The 19,662-nt window shown below is 33.1% G+C and overlaps 1 protein-coding gene across 1 annotated transcript in view; it reads right to left on the bottom strand.

Annotated features, from left to right (window-relative positions):
• Positions 1-19,662, bottom strand: part of ETNK1 (ethanolamine kinase 1) — a 67,113-nt gene that overhangs the window by 21,349 nt on the left and 26,102 nt on the right. The window contains exons 3-5 of the mRNA XM_015064283.3: positions 13,692-13,832; positions 10,828-10,970; positions 1,596-1,679 (exon numbers count right to left, since the gene is read on the bottom strand). Of these exons, the coding sequence (XP_014919769.2) occupies positions 1,596-1,679; positions 10,828-10,970; positions 13,692-13,832 (368 nt within the window). The remainder of the gene's footprint in view (positions 1-1,595; positions 1,680-10,827; positions 10,971-13,691; positions 13,833-19,662) is intronic.

Genomic DNA, 19,662 nt, shown 5'->3' with positions numbered 1-19,662 from the left:
ATGGCTCAGTCAGTTAAGCCTCCAACTTCAGCTCAGGTTATGACCTCGTGGTTTGTGAGTTCAAACCCCACATCAAGCTCTGTGCTGATGGTTCAGAGCCTGGAGCCTGCTTCGGATTCTGTGTCTCCCTCTATCTCAGCCCCTCCCCTGCTTGTGCTCTCTCTCAAAAATAAATAAACATTAAAAAAAATTTTTTTTAATAAAAAAAGAAAAATAGTAACCTAGAAAATAAAGTTTATACTATTTTGTCTACCCCTCAGTGTTCTTCATGAGTTGGTCCAAACTTCACTTCTCTGGTCTTGTAAGTCCTATATGCTCCTCCATGAGTTTTATATCCTACCAACATGTACACTCACCTTGAAGTTTTATTCCTCCTTCCTGCAGCGCTTTCCTTTCTCTTCTATCTGCACATCTCAAATTCTACCTAACTTGCAAACTTCAGCTCAATTTTTTCCTACACAAAATCATATTAGGATCACCAGAGCTTCCTCTTTTATATCTACAGCAGTGATGACCCATTATACTAAGATGGATACGGTGATATCTCATTATATGCACAGCTGCTTTCCCTTTTAATATGTATAGCACATGTGTGGGGATATAGGATGTATATGAAAGGTCTGGTGTAGGGAAATAACTGAAAACACATAAATTAAAACCCTCTCCAACTTCTTCCCAGTTTGCTAAGTATATGTAAATATAAGAATGCATGAATGGTAACAAATACAAATTCAGCAATGAAAAGTTCCTACTATAAATCATCCAAGAGAATTTTCTAATCTTTAGTTTTAGAGCATTTCATGTTTCTAAATATAGTCATAAAATGTATTTTTAAATTAATTCCTTTTAACATTAAAAAACCTAAAACTTTTATACTTGACAGTGATAAAAGATTAATTTTCAGGGGTAAAATGACAAGGCTTTCCATTATTCATAGCCAAAGACAAAATAAAAAACAAATTATTTAGCTTCTTAGTTGTCCAACATTCCAAAGCTTAAGTACAAAATGGAAACAACAAACGCTTTTAAAGGATTAGAAAAAAAAATGCAAATCTAAGTTCTCTGTATTTTACTGTGACCTTTGGTGAGTTACTTTCTCCATGTGTAAACTGGAATATAACCTAAGTTATATTGTTGTGGAGGGAAAAAATGAGATTTATGAAACACTCTGCATTATGTCAGGTCTTAATGTTAACCACAATGATTATTTATTATTTTCCTTAAAGGATTAGGAAAGAGTCATCTCCTCTTTCTTCTAGTAATAAAGAAAAAAGTCAGTAAAGGGTTAAAAAATGTTGTTCCTACTCCCAGGTGAATTTCCCTAAAGATAACAAACAAAAACAACTCTAAAAGTATCATTTCAGTTAAGCCTCTGACTCTTGATTTCAACTCAGGTCATGATCTCACAGTCTTGAGATCTAGCCCCACACACTGGGCTCCACACTGAGCATGAAGTCTGCTTGGGATTCTCTCTCCCCCTCTTTTCTCTCTGCCCCCTCAAAATAAATAAATAAACATTTAAAAAAAAAAAAACTTTTTTAAGTATCACTGCAAAGTTATACATGTTGCTCCATTAGTTAAGCCCTGGATTTTACCTGCAAATTCATTGAAATGATTTCCGATATCATATGCCAGGTAGTTGTATCCAGAATATTCATAATCAATGAACTGTACATCACCTATGTGAGACACAAAAAAAAAGACATAAGAAATCATATACAAGATCAGAAAATCCCTATGCTATTTGTAATTAAATAGCTTCCAAAATTTTGTCTCATTGTATGTGCTTGGTTACATGCACTTGTGAGACAATACAGGGTAAGGCTGTGAATTTTATGGCAATGAGCTTTACAAAATTCAAATTACATATCGTCAACAGCTTGTGAACATTAATGTCCACTTTATTAAAGGAAAGTCAAAGTATAATTCTCCAAATTCAAACAAAAGCAAAATATGTCTTTCACCACAAGGGGGCATCGGATACTTAAAAACTCAAATTTAATTAAAAAATAAATACTATCTTTGGAAATTGTTAATAACCTGTGCAATTTTAACAAATCATGATACTCCAAAAGTGAACGGACAAGCCACTTTACATATACAAATCAAATATAAACTTTAATAGACTTGAATTCTGTGAACCCTGCAGTGAACCCTGATAATATTTGGTCAATTTAACGATATTCCTAATTTAAGAAATTAGTTGCTATAAACTCATAGTTTCTAGGAATGCTACATAACTAAAATTTACAATAGAATACCTGAGCAGCATTAAGTTGGTTGTTTTATCTTTTAAAAAGAACAAAGGAATAGTTGCGTGTGAACTTTTTTTAATTTCAGAGATTTTTATATAAGCTAAATTCCTATTCTAAATTAATGCTAAATATGTATGTGTATTTCATTACATTTCTCCCAAGATAAAAGGCAAAGTCTGTCTGTCCAGGGGAAATACTCCTGCTCAGGAACTTTCATTTTTGAGTACTAAGTATAATAGAGGGTTTGTTTCAAAGATACAGGTCTTTTTAAAAGAGAGACGACAAAAAGTTTTTGAAAGAGAGAAAGAGCTAAAGAAATTTAAAAAAAAAAAAATCAAAATGGGTCACTGTCGACACCAGGCATCACAAACTCAAAGGCTTAAGGAGCCATACAGTTAAAATGGATACACGCACAGAGATGGTTGTAAGAATAGTTTCTAAGAGGCTTATATTGAGAAAATGCATAGCATATGCCTTAGTTACACTGTCTTTTAAACATCAAACTGAAGTAACAAAACAAACTCCTGGTCCACACACTCTGGAATTTCCCAAATAAAAGAGCTTTGAATGATACTATCTTGATATGGATATGTATGTTTAATTTAGGGGTATATGTTGATCATATTCAAACTCAGAAAAAGAATTACATGACACAAAAATATCATGGCAAATGGCATATTTTACATAAAAGCAAAAAAAAATGTCTAATGTCGCAGCATTTAATATATTAATCCTAAACTTGTATAAGTACTAGTTAGGTCTAGAGTAAATTAAGTGAGCATCATCAGAATATCAAAGCCCAGTTAATTAAAATCTATATGCATACTGATGAAATAAATATAAGGTTCTAGAATATAAGGTTGGTGACTACAATGAATCACTGCTTTGAACCACCACAAGTATTATAATCTTGAATTCAAAAAACTATCCCACAGAAAGTCTTAAAGTTAATCAAATCACTACTAAATTGCAGAATGGGGAGGGAGAACATGTTTTAAAGTTTGTTCTGGGTAACACTGGTAATAAGAGGGTGACTTCCACCATCACAATAAAATACTCTGCAGCCATGAAAAAAAATTTTAATTTTCAAAAATTATTTGATGACCAGGAGAATTACATGAAATGCTACATGAAAAAAAGATACAAAATAGTAAACACAGTGATTCAAATTATTAAACTATGCCTAGAGACAGGGAAAGAACATAATGCACAGGAGAAAAAAGATGAATGGAAATTAACCAAAACAGTATGTTTCAACTGGTTTCATTACAGGTGATAGACAAGTGACCTTTTTCCCTTGTATTTTAAATTCTTTACATTAAACATTACTTTTAGGAGAAAAAAACCCGATAGTTTAAAAAGATTAAGATGAATTCTCTAAGTAAAACTGTCAATAGATGAAGAGACTAAACCCAATGATTTTGGATATACCTATCCACCCAGCCTTTAAGAAATCAGGATTCAAGAAGATTCGACAAGTCGCACAACTGAGCCAACCAAACCGTTTTATACATATTTTTTTAATTGCAGCTGTTGATTGCTTTAACTCTTTAGACACAAATTCTTGTAGAGCTCATATTAACTCTTACATGCCAATAAAAATACACAGCCCAGTCCTGAAGCTTACTTTTGCAACATAAACAAAAGCTTCAATTTCAATTTTCAAAATTATATTTAGAATTTGGCAAATATAGTTAAAATGGCAGGTAAAAATCCCTGCTTACAAATACAATTTAAATAAGACATAGATCATTTTAACAAAAGTTAAAATCTGTTTCAGTATGAAAATTTTAGCAATGACTGTTTGTAGTAGCATTAATTCATTAAAACTAGCCTTTATTTTTAAATGCAATGTTGAGTTTATAAATAATGAAATTTAAAAAATAAGAAAATGAAGCTAACAAGATACAGATGAGGCTGTTACCAGGCTCCGTGCATGTGAACAAGTGATGCGATAAACCTCCAGTCAGTGCGTTTAAGAAGCACGGGGTGCGCCGCCACATGGCAGCAACAATGGCATACCTAATCTGTAGCAGATGAAGAAAATTTGGCAAACTCACATTTTACAACACACAAAGCTTAAAAGGAAAAAAAATTTTTTTTAAAACTCTGCATTAACTATTCTTTTTTCAAACTATTGCAAACAAAGTGGAACTCAACCTTAAATTTAATATTCTGCAACAAAATAAAATTAAAAAGGCCTACTTCACTTATTTTGGGTGCCAGAAAAATCAAATTACTAGGAAATGCTTTCCTAACAACAGAAAATATACTGAACTTTTTTCTTATATAAATTTCTGATTTCTAAAATCACCAATTATTTAGAGATACATCCACATCACTATTAATAATTAATAGTTCACAGGGCATGACTATCTTGTTAATTCTTTAAGACACGAATTTGTAATTGGAGTTTCAAGGGTAGGGAAAAAAAAGAGACTACTCCCTCAAAGTTTTTATAAAATCTTATGTGTATGTTCATTTTCTGAAGGCAATCTCAATCTTCCAGATTCTAAAAGGGATCCCTGACCTCTAAAAAAATAAAGCAGCACTGCTTTAAGGCCTAAGACCATGTATCATTGATCTTTATATAATAAGGCACACTGCACATAATGGGTAAAACATAAGATTAATGAATAAAATTATAACCTGGATTTTCAAAAACTATGTTTCTTTTTATGACTTTATTTTTTGTATGGCTTGAGAGTAATAAAATCCATACATTACTGGGTTTAACTGTTCAAATCTCAGTATGGCTGAAAACAGCCAAATTTTAAAGTCCTTTGAAATCAAAAAATTTAGTTCATTAACTAAGGCTATATAATTCACATGCTACATTTGTTTGGATACCTTTATTTTGCTAAGGGGAAAGGTATAAAAATGAAAAGCAAAATAACCAATATGAGAACCTGAAAATCTTTTCAACTCACTCTACTTGCTCTTCAGTGTTAGGTAAGGCAGAAAGAGAACAAAGAGAAAAATAACCATGATTTCCTACTGTTAGCAAAATGCTTCTTCTCTTTTACAGAAAAAGGGAATATTCTGCTCTGAGAAACTTTCCCTTCATCCCTCACTCTGGCGTCCAGTAGTACCTGTGTACACCTTCACCATGGCGCTCATCATTCTGAATGTAAATATCTGTTTCATGATCTGACTCCTCCACTACATGGCATATGGCTTCCTGGAAGGACAATAGGTCCCTTCATCTTTCATCACGCAATCCACAGAGCAATCTCTAGCACACAGTAAGTATTCAAATGCTTATAAACAAAGGTTTGGCAGAGAATGCTGAGACACAACGATTAACATACGTTTAAATGGGAGATGGGGGAGAAGCAATAAGCATGAAACACTAAGAACGAACGAAGCATGGCATTTCTGACATTCTTATCCAAGTATATGATTGAAGATACAGTGGGAATGAATGTATGAGTAAAGAAAAACACACTTATCTAGTAATTATTTTAGGCAGCTCTTCCTTAATAGTTCAGGCTTTTACAGTGCATTTAAGCTTTTTACTGATTTAAGGATATTTTATGCTAAACAGTAATCCAGAATACAAGTTAAAACAAGGTTAACACTATCTTTCATTAAAAACTCCACCCTGGAAAATACAGGTTACCAAATACAAAAATAAATTTGTATTTACTTAAATTTTAAAATAAAACCAACAACAACAAAACTCTATGTCATTAAAATACCAATGAAACAACCAAACCACAGTATCTTTCACAAATAATAATACACTGGGTAAGATTTAGAGTCAATCAAGTGACTGAGAATGGTGCCTCATCCATTTTCTCTTTACATTGTGTAAAACTCTAAAGAAAAACCTGGTTTACACCATAATTCCCAGGAAAAGATTCCTTTTTCTTCCATTCATTTGTATTTCTTTAAACAGCTGTAAATCAGCTTCCTGTATTTCACAGAGAAATAATCAATGATTGCCATCACTGAAATTTAAAGTTCTATATTAGATCTTTATATGAGCTTTTATGAAGAAATGGGGGAGAATAAATGAAACAGCCACCAATAAACAGAGCATCAGACATGAGAAAACATACTGAAAAGCTTTAGCAATTACTTCTAAAATAGCAGTTAAAGAGTTAGCTGAAATTAAAATATTAGAATTAAAGTTGGTTAGTCAATAAGCAATATTACAACTTGTTCTACTTCATATAAATTTTTTTTAATTAATGATTAATATAAAATACAACTGGTAAGTCTTAGTTCTGGAACAAGAACCACTGCTATTGGGTTTTCTTATCATGTAATAAATTTTATCATCATTAAGTATTCTTTCCTTACCTTTTTAAGATGTCATTTCACTGAAGGCAAGGAATGGGCCGCTGTTTACCAACCACCTAATTCCTGGCACTGCCTAACATTTCAAAAATCTTGATAGTTACCATCAACTTCAGAAAGGAAGCTCACTCTTCTCCCATGTTCCTGAGTCCTGTCAACTGACATGGTGAGAACAGGTAGAGGCAGTGTTTCTTCCTGTGATGCCTACTATCTCCTGTTAACATTCACAGGTACAAAAAGCCTATGAACTGCAGGGTGCTCATCATCCTGTGTGTGTATAAATATGTACTTATGTATACATACACACATACATATATACATTTTTAAACTTTACTCAAGTTACAGTTAAGACAAAATCTGTAAGCTGCACCTAAAGACAAAGTGAATTGTCATCTCACATCTATGAGCCATAATTACCCTATTTACAAGACACAACCACTAGCTTACAGTAACCACTCTTTTTCAGAATCAAATACATTTTGTAAAATGCATCCTACAAACATAATAAAGGGGTTGGCAAACTACATATGCTCAGGCCAAATGCAACCCACTGTCTGGTTTTGTAAATAGTTTTACTGGAACACAGTCACACACATTTATTGATGTATTATCTATGGCTCTGTTAGAGCTACACTGCAAAGGAGACTATCTGGTACACAAAGCCTGAAATGTGCTATCTACACCTTACAGAAAAAGTTTGCCAACCCCTATTATAACAGCAATAGCTGGGAGCTGCTAGGTACCTACTCCAATGCTATACACTTGTATGCATATCTAAAATGTTTCCAGGAAACATATGAAGTAGATGTTAGAAATAAGTTAGGAATAAGGCAAATTAAATTTCTAGGCTATCAGAAGTATAACACTGCCTGGAAACCCATTTAACATGCAGATTCTTAAGCCCAACTACAGAAATTCTTGTTCAATTAGTCTTAGATGAGACTCAGAAACATCCATTTTTCCCAAGTACCCTGGGTGATTCTGGTGCAGATAGTTAAGTTCAAATATAAACAGTTCATAAAGAGATAAAATGGGGACACCTGGCTAGCTAAGTCAGTACAGCATGCAATTCTAGATCTCGGGATTGTAAATTAGAGCCCCATTTTGGACACAAAAATTACTTAACAATAAAATTTTAAAAGATAGAGAGAGATAAAACAATGTGTCTAATACCACCTACTTCTGTATGTGACTGAGCAGTTCCAACATCTATACCCTTTCAACTTCTCTTAGTTGTAACTAAGCTTTAACACATCTACTTTTAAGAGTTACTTAGGGGCGCCTGGGTGGCTCATCGGGTTAAGTGTCCAACTCTTGATTTGCGCTGAGGTCATTATCTCACAGTTCATGAGTTCCAAGCCCTAATCGGGCTCTGTACTGACAGCGCAGAGCTTGCTTGAGATTCTCTCTCTCTGCTCCTTCTTCCCTCTCTCTCTCAAAATAAATTAACTTAAAAAAAAATTACTTAGAAATGTTTAATCCAGTGACAATATACAAAATCTAAAGTATTATGGTGAACAAATACATGTGGAAACTTCAAGATGATCCAGTATCAATTCATGAAGTTTAATAACTAAAATCTGCACTTCTGAGAAATTAAAGGTCTGAAACATACTAGAGATACTAAGCTTGATGATGTCAAAGCCAGTCCCTTGGCTTTCATCTTATTATGTTTACATACTTATATCTCATAAGTGGGTACAAAACACTTAAGTCCTGAGCTCAAATCACATGAATGACTTAAAAAGTGGTAACAAATTAAACACACCTATGATAGGATATGCAGCTTAATCACTTATTCTATGTAGAAATTATTTTAATCTCAAAAGACTTCACACTTGGGCTTTTAGATACCATAACAAGGGAACTAGTTAAGATAAAGAACTTTTGCCGTCCCTATTTCTAATTTTAATTATCCTCCTTAAGACTGCGGCTGTAAAAATTAATGCTAGTTTAATTGTTTGCTAATTACATTTACTAAATGTATAGAATTTTACAATTTTTTAAGCACGAGGCATGGTAGGTATCTCCTCCGTATAACTAAAGGTAAATATGTCATACAGTTATATTACTTCAAAACCATTAGCTCCTAATTTGAAACAGATAAGAATACAAAGAACAAACCTCATGCCACACTTTCATGACCTTCACATTCTACTGAACAACATTCCAACCCTATTTGCTTAATACTATGTATCAACTAATCACATAGCAATTGACTTTTTTTTTTTTTAAAGGATGCCATAAAGTCCAAACTTGCCTTCCTAACAGACACTGTTAAAACCACTGGTAAGGAAAAATAACAGAACATATCCATAACTAACACACAAAATATAACCACAAAGACAAGAAAAAACAAATGGTACACAATAGACTTTCTGAAGAGAGGAAAAATAGATCAAAATAATTACATTTGTTGAACTGTGAAATTCATTCTTTCTGTGTAGGGAAGAAAAATTAGGTAACTCTTGGTAAAATAAACAAATGACAACATAGGAGTCAAACTGAAGCATAAAGATTTTGTTTGAAAAATGAGAACTTTTCATATCACTGATCAATAGTTTAGATAGGCAACTGATTAAATAAAAAAGTAAAAATGCATTTTTTTAATGCCTAAGACAAAGTAATCTGATTTTTTTGGTCCCTTGTATTTTAGTTTCATAAACAAGATTGTTCTGTGAAATGAATATGCAAAAGAAACTTATAAAATAAAAATATGAAAAGTTAAAACTATATTCCAAAGGAAATAACAGATTCTCTTTGATTAACTTGCAGTTAAAAATAAAGCTGAGTGTCCACTTCAAAAGTAAGATGAAGTCCCTCACTTGAAATTCCATTATAAAATGTGTTATTTGGTCTTGCACTGAACTAAAAAGCTAACACATCGTTTAATGTAAAACTAGTACTCATGTCTCACAAATGGCATTGAGATTTGGTTACTAGTAATAATGCAGTATATACATGACAAATGACAATTATATGTAATAAATGGACAATATATAATGAAGGACACTGTCAAGTACTTCATGTTTTAGGGTATACCTTAAGTTTTTTTAAAAAATATTTCTACACCAAAACTTCAAGACATTCAAACTAAAGATGTTAGCTCACTGCATTTAAAAATAGAATCTCTAATCCAGATAAAAATATAAAATATAACAGATACTCAGACACGTTTTTGAAAATAATGTGCTTCAGTCTACCATCCTTGACAGTGCTCTTTGGTTGACTTTCTTCAAGCTAAAGGCAGTTACAAATATTAATAACCTTTCCATTAGAACAGTCTCGACTTACAATCTAATAAGAATGGTCATAAATAGCAATTTAATAGAATTATGACCATTTAATCAGAATTCTTTGACTTTAGCATCTTCACAAAAACACTTTTGACTTAAAATAATCTTCCAACTATAATGACTACTCTCAAAACTGATTTCCTTTAAAATGCAAGGGTCCGAGTTTCAGACTTTCTGGATTAATACTAAACCTTCAGCCAAAATTATATTTTTTAATTTCAACTTATTACTAAAGGGAAATCTATGCTTTAGCAACCAAACCTCAAACCACTTTATCCAATAATATAATACAACCAAGAGTTTCTTAAATATGGAAACAGAGAATTTGAATACAACAAGATATAAACAATCACAGAAAAACATTTCACCAAAAAGTATCACTGTCTATACCTCAAAAATGTTAAAACTATTTACCAAAGCTTCATGATTATTAGTTGAGTAGGTACAAATTTCAGCAAGTACAAATAACATTCCCTCCATATGTAGCTCTCTCCTTATCATCAAAATATCTAATAAATCAGAATAAAGAGGTAATAGAGAACCTGGAGACAAATTTGTTTCTAATACTGCTGTCCTCCCCAACACTGAGAAAATTATGTATTTATTAAAAGCAGTGCAATGTCAGTTGCCTTTTCAATAACTCCCATTACAAGCAGGTACATTTTCAAACCATAAATTACCAAATAGGTTTTACAGTTAAATTTATAAACAAAATCATTTTATCATTTTTCATTTAATTCTTAACAAGAACCACAAGCTTTCTAAGAAACGTATTTTATACAACTATATAAAGAATATATTCCTAATTTAGCAGAGTTACCATGACTTTTTAACCTAAAAGAAAATAAAGACTTCATGAATGTTTTTAATCCTAACATCTGAATTAAATTTATTTACTGATACAAAGATCAAAGGACCATTAAGAACATCAAAGAAATCAACTTTACTTACTGCTAAAGTCAGATACCTACCTTGTTTCTCATTGTAGATTATATTCTTACACAATAGGTCATTATGGCAAAGCACAACAGGTGACCCCAGGTTGGAAAGAATCTCCTTCATCCAAGTCATTTCTTCCTGAAGAATCTGAGAGCTTGGGATATCACTTAAAAACCTTTAAGTTTAAAAACAAAAAAGAAATTACATCCTGTTTACATTAATGACTTTTTCAAGTTTAATTAAAGATTAAAATCTATTTTTAATAAATTCTTTCCATTCAATACCACAGATTCCTGAGTTAAAATAAGCCAATTATTCTAAAAGTTGGAATAAAGGAAAATCTTTAATTAAAAAAAAAAAAAAACACCTAAATAAAAAGGAAAGGAGAAAAGTAAAAAAATCAATTACTATAAAATTGGGGGAGGAAAGGAATACATGACATATATACATATACTTAATAGCTAACATTTACTAAGCTCTAATTCTAAATGTTTTACATTTATCTCTAAGACACAAAGAGTTCAATAAAAAGAGGTTTAAGTACATTATTTAAAGTTATAAAGACAGTTTATTGAAGAACTAAAACATCTATTTCAAGTTTAGAAGGGTGAATGCTAACTTTACCTATCAAAGTCAACAGACATGATCTACTATTGATAAACCAAATAAATTATATGATAATCATCAGGTATTATCTGTGATAATCATATCGTAGAATACTCCCATTATCTATTATAGAAATGGTCTGAGTAGTGAAACTAGGAAGTAGGGTAGCTAGGGTGGCAAGCAGGACTACAGATTATGGCTTTTGAATCCTACACTCACTCTTCTGTACCATTATGCTATATTTATATTCACTTGATAAAAATAAAACAAAACAAAAATAGAATGCTACCACTAACTCTTCCAGGGTACCATCTGGCTTACAAAATTGCTGTTAGTTTACACTTTCTCTTTCCTTAACACTTTAAGCCAAGTTTTCTTCATTCTTCCTTTACAGTCTCTCAAACTACTCTTACTTTTCCATTTTATAATAGACTCTCTATCAATTAATTTAATTTTAATGAATCTATCTATTCAAGCGATTCCTGCATTTTCCCACTACTGCCATTCTTCTCTACACAGATTCCAGAAGTAATCCTTACATGCATGCTCTTTTGAAGACGGTGTAACTGTTCAAGAAACTATGTAAAATCTATAGTGTTGAACAGAAATAACTAAAACTCAAAGGACTGAACGTGATAATTACAATCATATACAAACAAAAAGGAACCAAAAAAATATGAAACATACTTCTCATACTTTGTTTTTAATGTTTTAGTTGTGTATTATCTATGTATACAATATCTATGTATTTTGCATATACTATCTCAATCCCCATAAAAACCTTAAAAGGTAAATATACTACTCTTATTATTTCCATTTTACAGACGAGGAACAGGTAACAGTTCCAGGTAACAGAACTGCAACAGTTCTGGCCAAAGTTACACAGCAGAACTGTTAAATGGCAGAATTAAGGCTTCACCCTAGGCAATCTGGACTCCAGAATCTTGTGCTCTTAATCCACACAATACTATGCTGCCTCTGAACTCTGCATTATCTTATAAAGTCAAGAAAATCTTACATTCACCATTGCCATCTACTTCGTTATTTTTAAGTGACATTCCCCCAAATTTTTTAATAAAATAGTTATTTCAAAAGAGGATTTTGTGGGGGTTTCTGCTGTCACTTCCTGAATATCTAGCATACTGGACACATTTACAGATGTTTGCCTAACCCAAGTAAAAGGGTATACTGTCCCTATCAAAGTCTGACAAACTACCTGCAAATAAAAACACATACACTGAGTGAATCAAACTAATGTGTGAAATAATCCAACTCAACAGAACAATAGTCATTTTTCTCTAATGAATTATAAAAAGTAAACAGAAAGAAGGAAAGCTCTACAGGTCCTGCCTGCCTCTACTGTCCTTAAAATGAAAAATTCCTGAATAGATATAAAGGGGAAAATAAAATTCCTAATTTTTATACTAGTATTAATCACACTGTATAAAAATGTGTTCATATAACTTAGATTCCAAATACTAATTTATAAGTGTTTTTATATAAAATATAATGAAGTGCCTTACTTTTTGAACCTAGGGAGTCAGTTTTACAAAAGCCAAGTAAGACTCCAGTAATTGAGGGGCACCTGGGTGGCCCAGTCAGTTAAGCGTCCAACTCTTGATATCAGCTCAGATCATGATCTCATAGTTGTGAGATCAAACCCCACATCAGGCTCTGCACTGAGGCGTGGAGCCTGCTTGGGATTCTCTCTGCCTCTCCCTACCCGCCCCCCCCCCCCCCCACCTCCTACCCCTCTCAAAAGACTCAAATAATTGAATTTTCAACCTTATTACCTGGGGCTTAAATTCTCAGTAAACTAAGACAATGCAAACTTTTTCACACTCCAGTATTACTACACTGTAGTAGTAAATGTAAATTTCTCCGCCTATTTAAAACAGCTTTTAACAAAAAGAATTCTTTAAAAAAGGGCTCCATGGCCAACTCATTCTATGCAAAAAGTACCCCTTCAGAGCAATCATTACTCTATCCTTCTTCCAAATAAATGTTTCTATATTTGTTTCTTGACTGGTCATCTCTACCATCTACCTACTACCCACTTCCCAGGATTGTGTAGATTGTCTTTTTTGTTCTTGAGTTGGCTGGGCGAGAAAGGCAGTTACACTCCTGTAGTGCCATCTTGAGAGTCAGATGAAGCAATGCTGATTTAATCAAATACTAAGAGAGCAACCAAGCCAGATTTTATACACAGAAACCTTGTAAGCTACCTCTAAAACCCTATTATGTATAGCAAAACAAGGTAAAACAATTTCAAATGTAAAAGTAATTTTACCTTTTATTAAGGTCTTCATCTGCAAATCCTGTAGGAATGAGAGAGAAATATTTTCCCATCTTTAGCCATAGATTGGATTTGGGAATCCAGCCATTGTGTGCATGGATAGCATGGATTTTAGCAAGCTGACGTGCTATGAGTCTGTTTTAAGACAAAACAGCGTAAAAAGAAAATGTTAAGTATCATGGGTTTTATGTCTACTCGTGGGTAAACTAAAATAACTAGTATGCATTTATTTTAGAACAGGATTTCATTTTAATCTTATGTAAGAGTCAAAATTAATTTGTCAAGGCAACTCTCAGAAGGAGAGGCAAACAAATGATTAAAGCATCAGTAGGAAAAAAACACCTACAATTGATACAGTGAATAAATGTTATATCCAAAAGGGGTTGAGTGTCTAGAAGTAAGTGGTCTATTCTGATTCCATAAACAATGGTTAGGACCAGCAGAACAACAAAAAATTATAAATGATTTCAAGGCTCATATTAGACATTAATCAGCAATACATTTAAATTGCGCTGTTTAAATAAACTAAAAAAAAAAGGTCTTTTGATGTCAGAATCAATCTTCTCAATTCAACAAAATAATTTGAAGCTATGTATACATGTATCCATGCTATCTTTTTATCTGTAGAACCTAGAACAGCAAACGCTAACATAAGAATAAGCATGCAAAACAAGTTAAGTTACCAAACAGCCTATAAAGACTAGCAGGTGGGAAAAATGACTTAATAGTAAGTAATGACTTAATAGTAAGAACTTAAAACTGGCTAATTTTGAAGATGCTCACAATCTAATGTAATGCTCTTCAAAGTACAAGTTTTAGGAGCTATGACATAGCGCCATCAAGAATGTCTGATGCCCCACCTCAGATCTACTGAATCACAATCTCTGAGGGTGGGACCCTGCACTCTCATTTTAAACAAGATCTCCAGGTGATCGCAATACACTGTAGAGTTTGAGAAACACTGATATAATGCTCCAATTCCGCAGCCTGGCTCTATACTGAAATCAAACTTCAGAAACATACACACATACACATCTACATACATAAATAAATAAACGCCAAGGTATTACCCTTAAAAATTCTGATTTAATTGTAGTACAGCCAGGGCATCAAGATATTTAAGTTTCTCAGAGGACTCTGATATGCAAAAGTGTTTGAAAACTGCTGCACTAAAGCACACAATACTCTAGCACTGTAGTACTGTGATTAAATACACAGTTTTATTATATTTTTATAGTATGGTGAATATTCTTATGTACCTAGTTTCTAGTAATAAAAGAGTTCTGATTTTCTTTTGAAGAAATCTCCATTCCCTTCACTTTTAGTTCATGTGGTTCATATAGAGCTGACCTCAATTCTAACCCTGTATCACATCTGTAGCACTAATTTTAGGAGTTAGAATATGACACAGAATTGCCCAGAGCATTCCATTCTTCCATATTTGTTCCATGATGATTGGTTCTGAGCATATTATTCAAACTAAGCCAAAGGGAATTTTCGTTGATGCTTCTGACTGGTTGAAACTATTAGAAAAAGAAGAACTCCCCTGCTCTCTGCCCTCCTCCCACCACTGCTAAACTGATTAGATAGGCCTGTAATTGCTAATAATAATAATTGCCATCTTTTTTTTTAAGGTTTTATTTTTAAATAATCTCTATACCCAACGTGGAGCCCAACCATACAACCCAAAGATCAAGAGTCACATGCTCCAATGACCAAGCCAGCCAGGTACCCCTATTACTGCCACTCTTAAGAAAATTTGTAAGACTATAAAGCTAACACAGAATAAAAGAGAAACGTGATACTGCTCTAATGACAATGTTAACAGTCCCCGGATCCACCCATGCTTGAACTCAGTATCCTCAGCTATATGCACCAATAAATCCCTCCTTCTTTAAGTCAGTTTGAATTTTCCAATTATCAAGAGTCCTAATATATTACCAAAATATTACACAAATTAGATTACCTAATACATTACACAAAATATGTGCGCCTTGGTTCATATCTCTCAAATCAGCAAACATTGCTTTACATAAATTAAATAAGTATTGCTTGACTGACCTTCCCCCAGACCATATATATATGTATATATATATATATACATATATATATACACATATATATGTATTCATGTCTATATGAATATACACACACAAAAAATCTAGTTTTAGCCAATCTCACACACACACACACACACACACATATATATATATACACACACACATACACACACACATACACATACATACATATAAAGGTAGGCCCAAATGCATATATGGTACTTTAAGCACCAAGAAACTTAATGAAAAAGTCAGATAACAAAACCAAAACAAAGAAAAGTTTTGTATATATACACATACACATACATACATATATACCTACACATGCACGTGTATATGTGACACATACAACTTAAGCCCATTAAGAGCTGATTTTAAAACTTTAAAGAGGAAAGCCAGGACCAAAAGGCTTGAAGAAAGGTACAATCCATGTTACATAAACTCAAAGGGCAATCTATGTCAACCAAACCTTACGTTCTAGAAATGTTTACTGAACAAATGAGACCAGTGATTCAGGAGAAGGATCACATAGTAGAACACGTATTTAACACAGACAAATTTTATTTGCTGTGGTTTTTTAAAATAAGTGAATAGTAGTGTCATTTTTCATAGTTTTACCCCAAAGTCTGTACGAAACCCTGATTTACAAAATACAAGATGTAGTCTCAGAAGTTATCCAATTATCAATTAGTCAGCTGAGAGTGACTGAAATGACAATTCTACAGTAAATACTTCAAAACTGAATAAAATGTTACCCAAGGGCCTCTTAGAATTTAAGGGAATTTGTTAAACATCAAGAGCTACTAGAAGAGAAAGCACCTACTAATTTTGAGTGCCTTCAAATTTTCTGACAGAAAGGTGGGTAACGGGCTGAGCCAGGATTTGGAAGATTGCATGATGCAAAAGCCAAGCCTTTCTCACTATAGACACCCCCCCACCAGAACACTACATTGAATTAGTTGGATTTTCATTCTGACTCTGCCATTGTTACTTTCGGTCTGAACTTAAATAAGCAAATCATTTCATTTCTGAGTGTCAGATTCCTAATAAGAAAAACAAAATTATTGGGGGGAGAAAGAAAAAAAAAGGTAGAAGCAACCCAAATGTCCATCCATGGATGAGAGGATAAACAAAATGCAATACATACATAAAATGGAGTATTTGACTTAAAAAGGAAGGAAATTCTGACACATACTACAAGACAGGTGAACCTTGAAGACACCCTACTAAGTGCAATAAGCCAATCAACAAGACAAAAGTGTGATTCGACTTACATGAGGTATCTAAGGCAGTCAAATTCATACAGATAGAAAGTAGAATGATGGCTGCCAAGGCTGGGGGTAGGGGAGAATTGGAAAGTTGCTGTTTAATGCATATAAAATTTTAGTATTATAAGATGAAAATAACTGTGGAGGCTGGATGCAAAACAATGGGAATGTACTTAATACTACTTAAAACAGTATACTTTAAAAATAATAGAGGGCAAATGTTATATGCCTTTTTACTGGCCAGCACCTCCAACAAAAAAAATTTTTTTAATTAAATAAATTAAATGGTTATACAGTTCTTAACAAGACTTGATTAGAGCAATTCAGTTATTTTCTCTTAGTAAATTTTACATACAACAGACAAAAAACTACAAAAAAATCTCTTCAATAATGTAATTCTGCACTACTTACTTAATAAACCATGATGTTTGGGGTTTTTTTTTTTTTGGTTTTTTTTTTTTTTTGAGAGAGCATATGTGCATACAGGCAGGGGAGGGGTAGAAAGAGAGAGGGAGAGAGAATCCCAAGCAGGCTCCACATTGTCAGCCTAGAGCACCAATGTGCCTGAATCCACGAACCTGAGACAAAATCGAGTTGGGTGCTTAACTGGGCCACCCAGGCACCCCTAAACCATGAATTTTTATTTGTATATATAACAAAGTAATCAAAAATTACCTCAAGATTTCTGATTTTCACTGTCATAGATTGGTCCTTCTTCTACCTGGTCTCAGTTAAGTAAGGCTTCCCTGCACTAATATCAAGGCAAATGCTACTTTAAAACCCCACACTCAGTAAAACAAAACATTTGAAAATTTCAAGGCTTCGGAGAACTTCTTAAATATTCAATAATACTAATTGCTCCCACTCTTGTAAGCTTTCAAAAAATTAAGAGTATTATAACAGTAACAGGAATTTTTTTAATTGAAAAGTAATCTCTAATCTTACCACTCCAATAGAGCTTGTTTCATTTTTACATACTCCCTTTGGGTTTTCACATAAGCAAATTATTGTGTGATTGTAGCAAAGTTCATCTATTAAGTGAATTTTTTCCTCTTAGGCCTGCATCAGCCATTCTGCATTACTTTAGACAATATCCAAAATTATGATTTCAATAATAGTACATTTGTGTTTATATGCCTTGGTTATACCTGACTGTAAGAGTTGTCATGATAGAAACATACTATATAACTTTATTTTATGATTATATATTGCCCTACTGATTTCCAAGAGAACATTACCAATATCACGTATAACCCACAATGTACAATGTACCAGTTCCGCTACAATACATACAACATTGGAAGTGTTTTTTACTTATGCATTTTGATAAATGTGCAATAATTGATTTTAAACTGCATTTTTCCCATGATGTCTGTTGCTGGGTGGGTTTTTTTACATTTTTTTTCAAGTTTTTATTTTCAGAGAGAGAGAATGAGCAGGGGAGGGGCAGAGAGAGGGAGAGGGAGAGAATCCCAAGCAGGCTCCACATTGTCAGTGCAGAGCCCAATGAGGGGCTTGAACTCATGAACCTTGACGTGACCTGAGCCAAAATCAGGAGTTAGAGCTTAACCAACTATCACCCAATCTCCCCCAAGTGGTTTTAAATTAAACTATAGCCAGGATTCCTAGCAAGAGGCAAGTAAAGTATTAGAGAAACACCTGATGAGAAAATTCCCAAACATCTGTGAATTTTAAAAAATTTTCTGAAGGTCTCTCCAATACTTGTTTGCTACAGAAAAGTTCAAATAAAACATGTCATGGTAAACTTCCATAAGCTGAATTACTAGTTAAGCATTAACTTGGTACAACTTGTCTTTATCATACCATTCTCTCACAGCCTCTTCCCTGCTCTGCCTTTTCCTGTAAGGTTCAGTTTAAATGAGATCTCAGTGAAACACTGCCGAATTTACCCAAGTATACACAGTAAATTATCTGTACTTTTTTTTTGAAAACCTTTTCTGTTTTCTGTGTATACTATTTAGCTTTCTTTTTTCCAAGATTATTGTCCGTCACACTGCAAATTACTAGGAGAAAAGGGATTGTCTGAATTCTTTTTCCTTCTCTAGACTAAACATAAATATGTATCAAATTTTTATATTCAAAGTAAATACTCTATTACAATCATAATATACACAAGTGGCAAGTAGCTATGCCTGAAGGAGCCAAAGCCAAGACAGCACCTTGGACTTTGATCTAAGGCTCAATCAGCACTTACTGAAGCTCTGATTAATCAATCAGTCCAGACTGTTAGCTGCATATCAAGCTTACCTAATAACAACAGCTCAAAATGTGACACCTAACCCGAAATTAGTAATAAGTCCTTATTTAATAAATCAAATCCTTTTACCATAAATATATGAAATTCATTTTCTAAAGGAGAAAAGCTAAATGCAAGCACATCAATCATCCCAAATTTACACCCCTAACCTCTTCTTGGGGCTCCAGAATTATTTATTCAATTGCTTACTCGATTTTTTTTAAAAAGTATTCCACTGTACATATTTGAAACCAGTAAAAACCATATTCCCTTTTAAAATCATTTATAATTCAGCTATGACCTTCTTTCAATTAGCTCTTCTTTTTATATTTTCTGTGTTTTACAGTAATTAACAAAACCTTCTGGGGGTACCTGGGTAG

Source organism: Acinonyx jubatus, chromosome B4 (assembly GCF_027475565.1).
Source record: "Acinonyx jubatus isolate Ajub_Pintada_27869175 chromosome B4, VMU_Ajub_asm_v1.0, whole genome shotgun sequence".
NCBI classification, from domain to species: Eukaryota; Metazoa; Chordata; class Mammalia; order Carnivora; family Felidae; genus Acinonyx; species Acinonyx jubatus.
The sequence above is the reverse complement of the archived record's forward strand: the minus strand, read 5'-3'. Positions and strand labels throughout refer to the sequence as shown.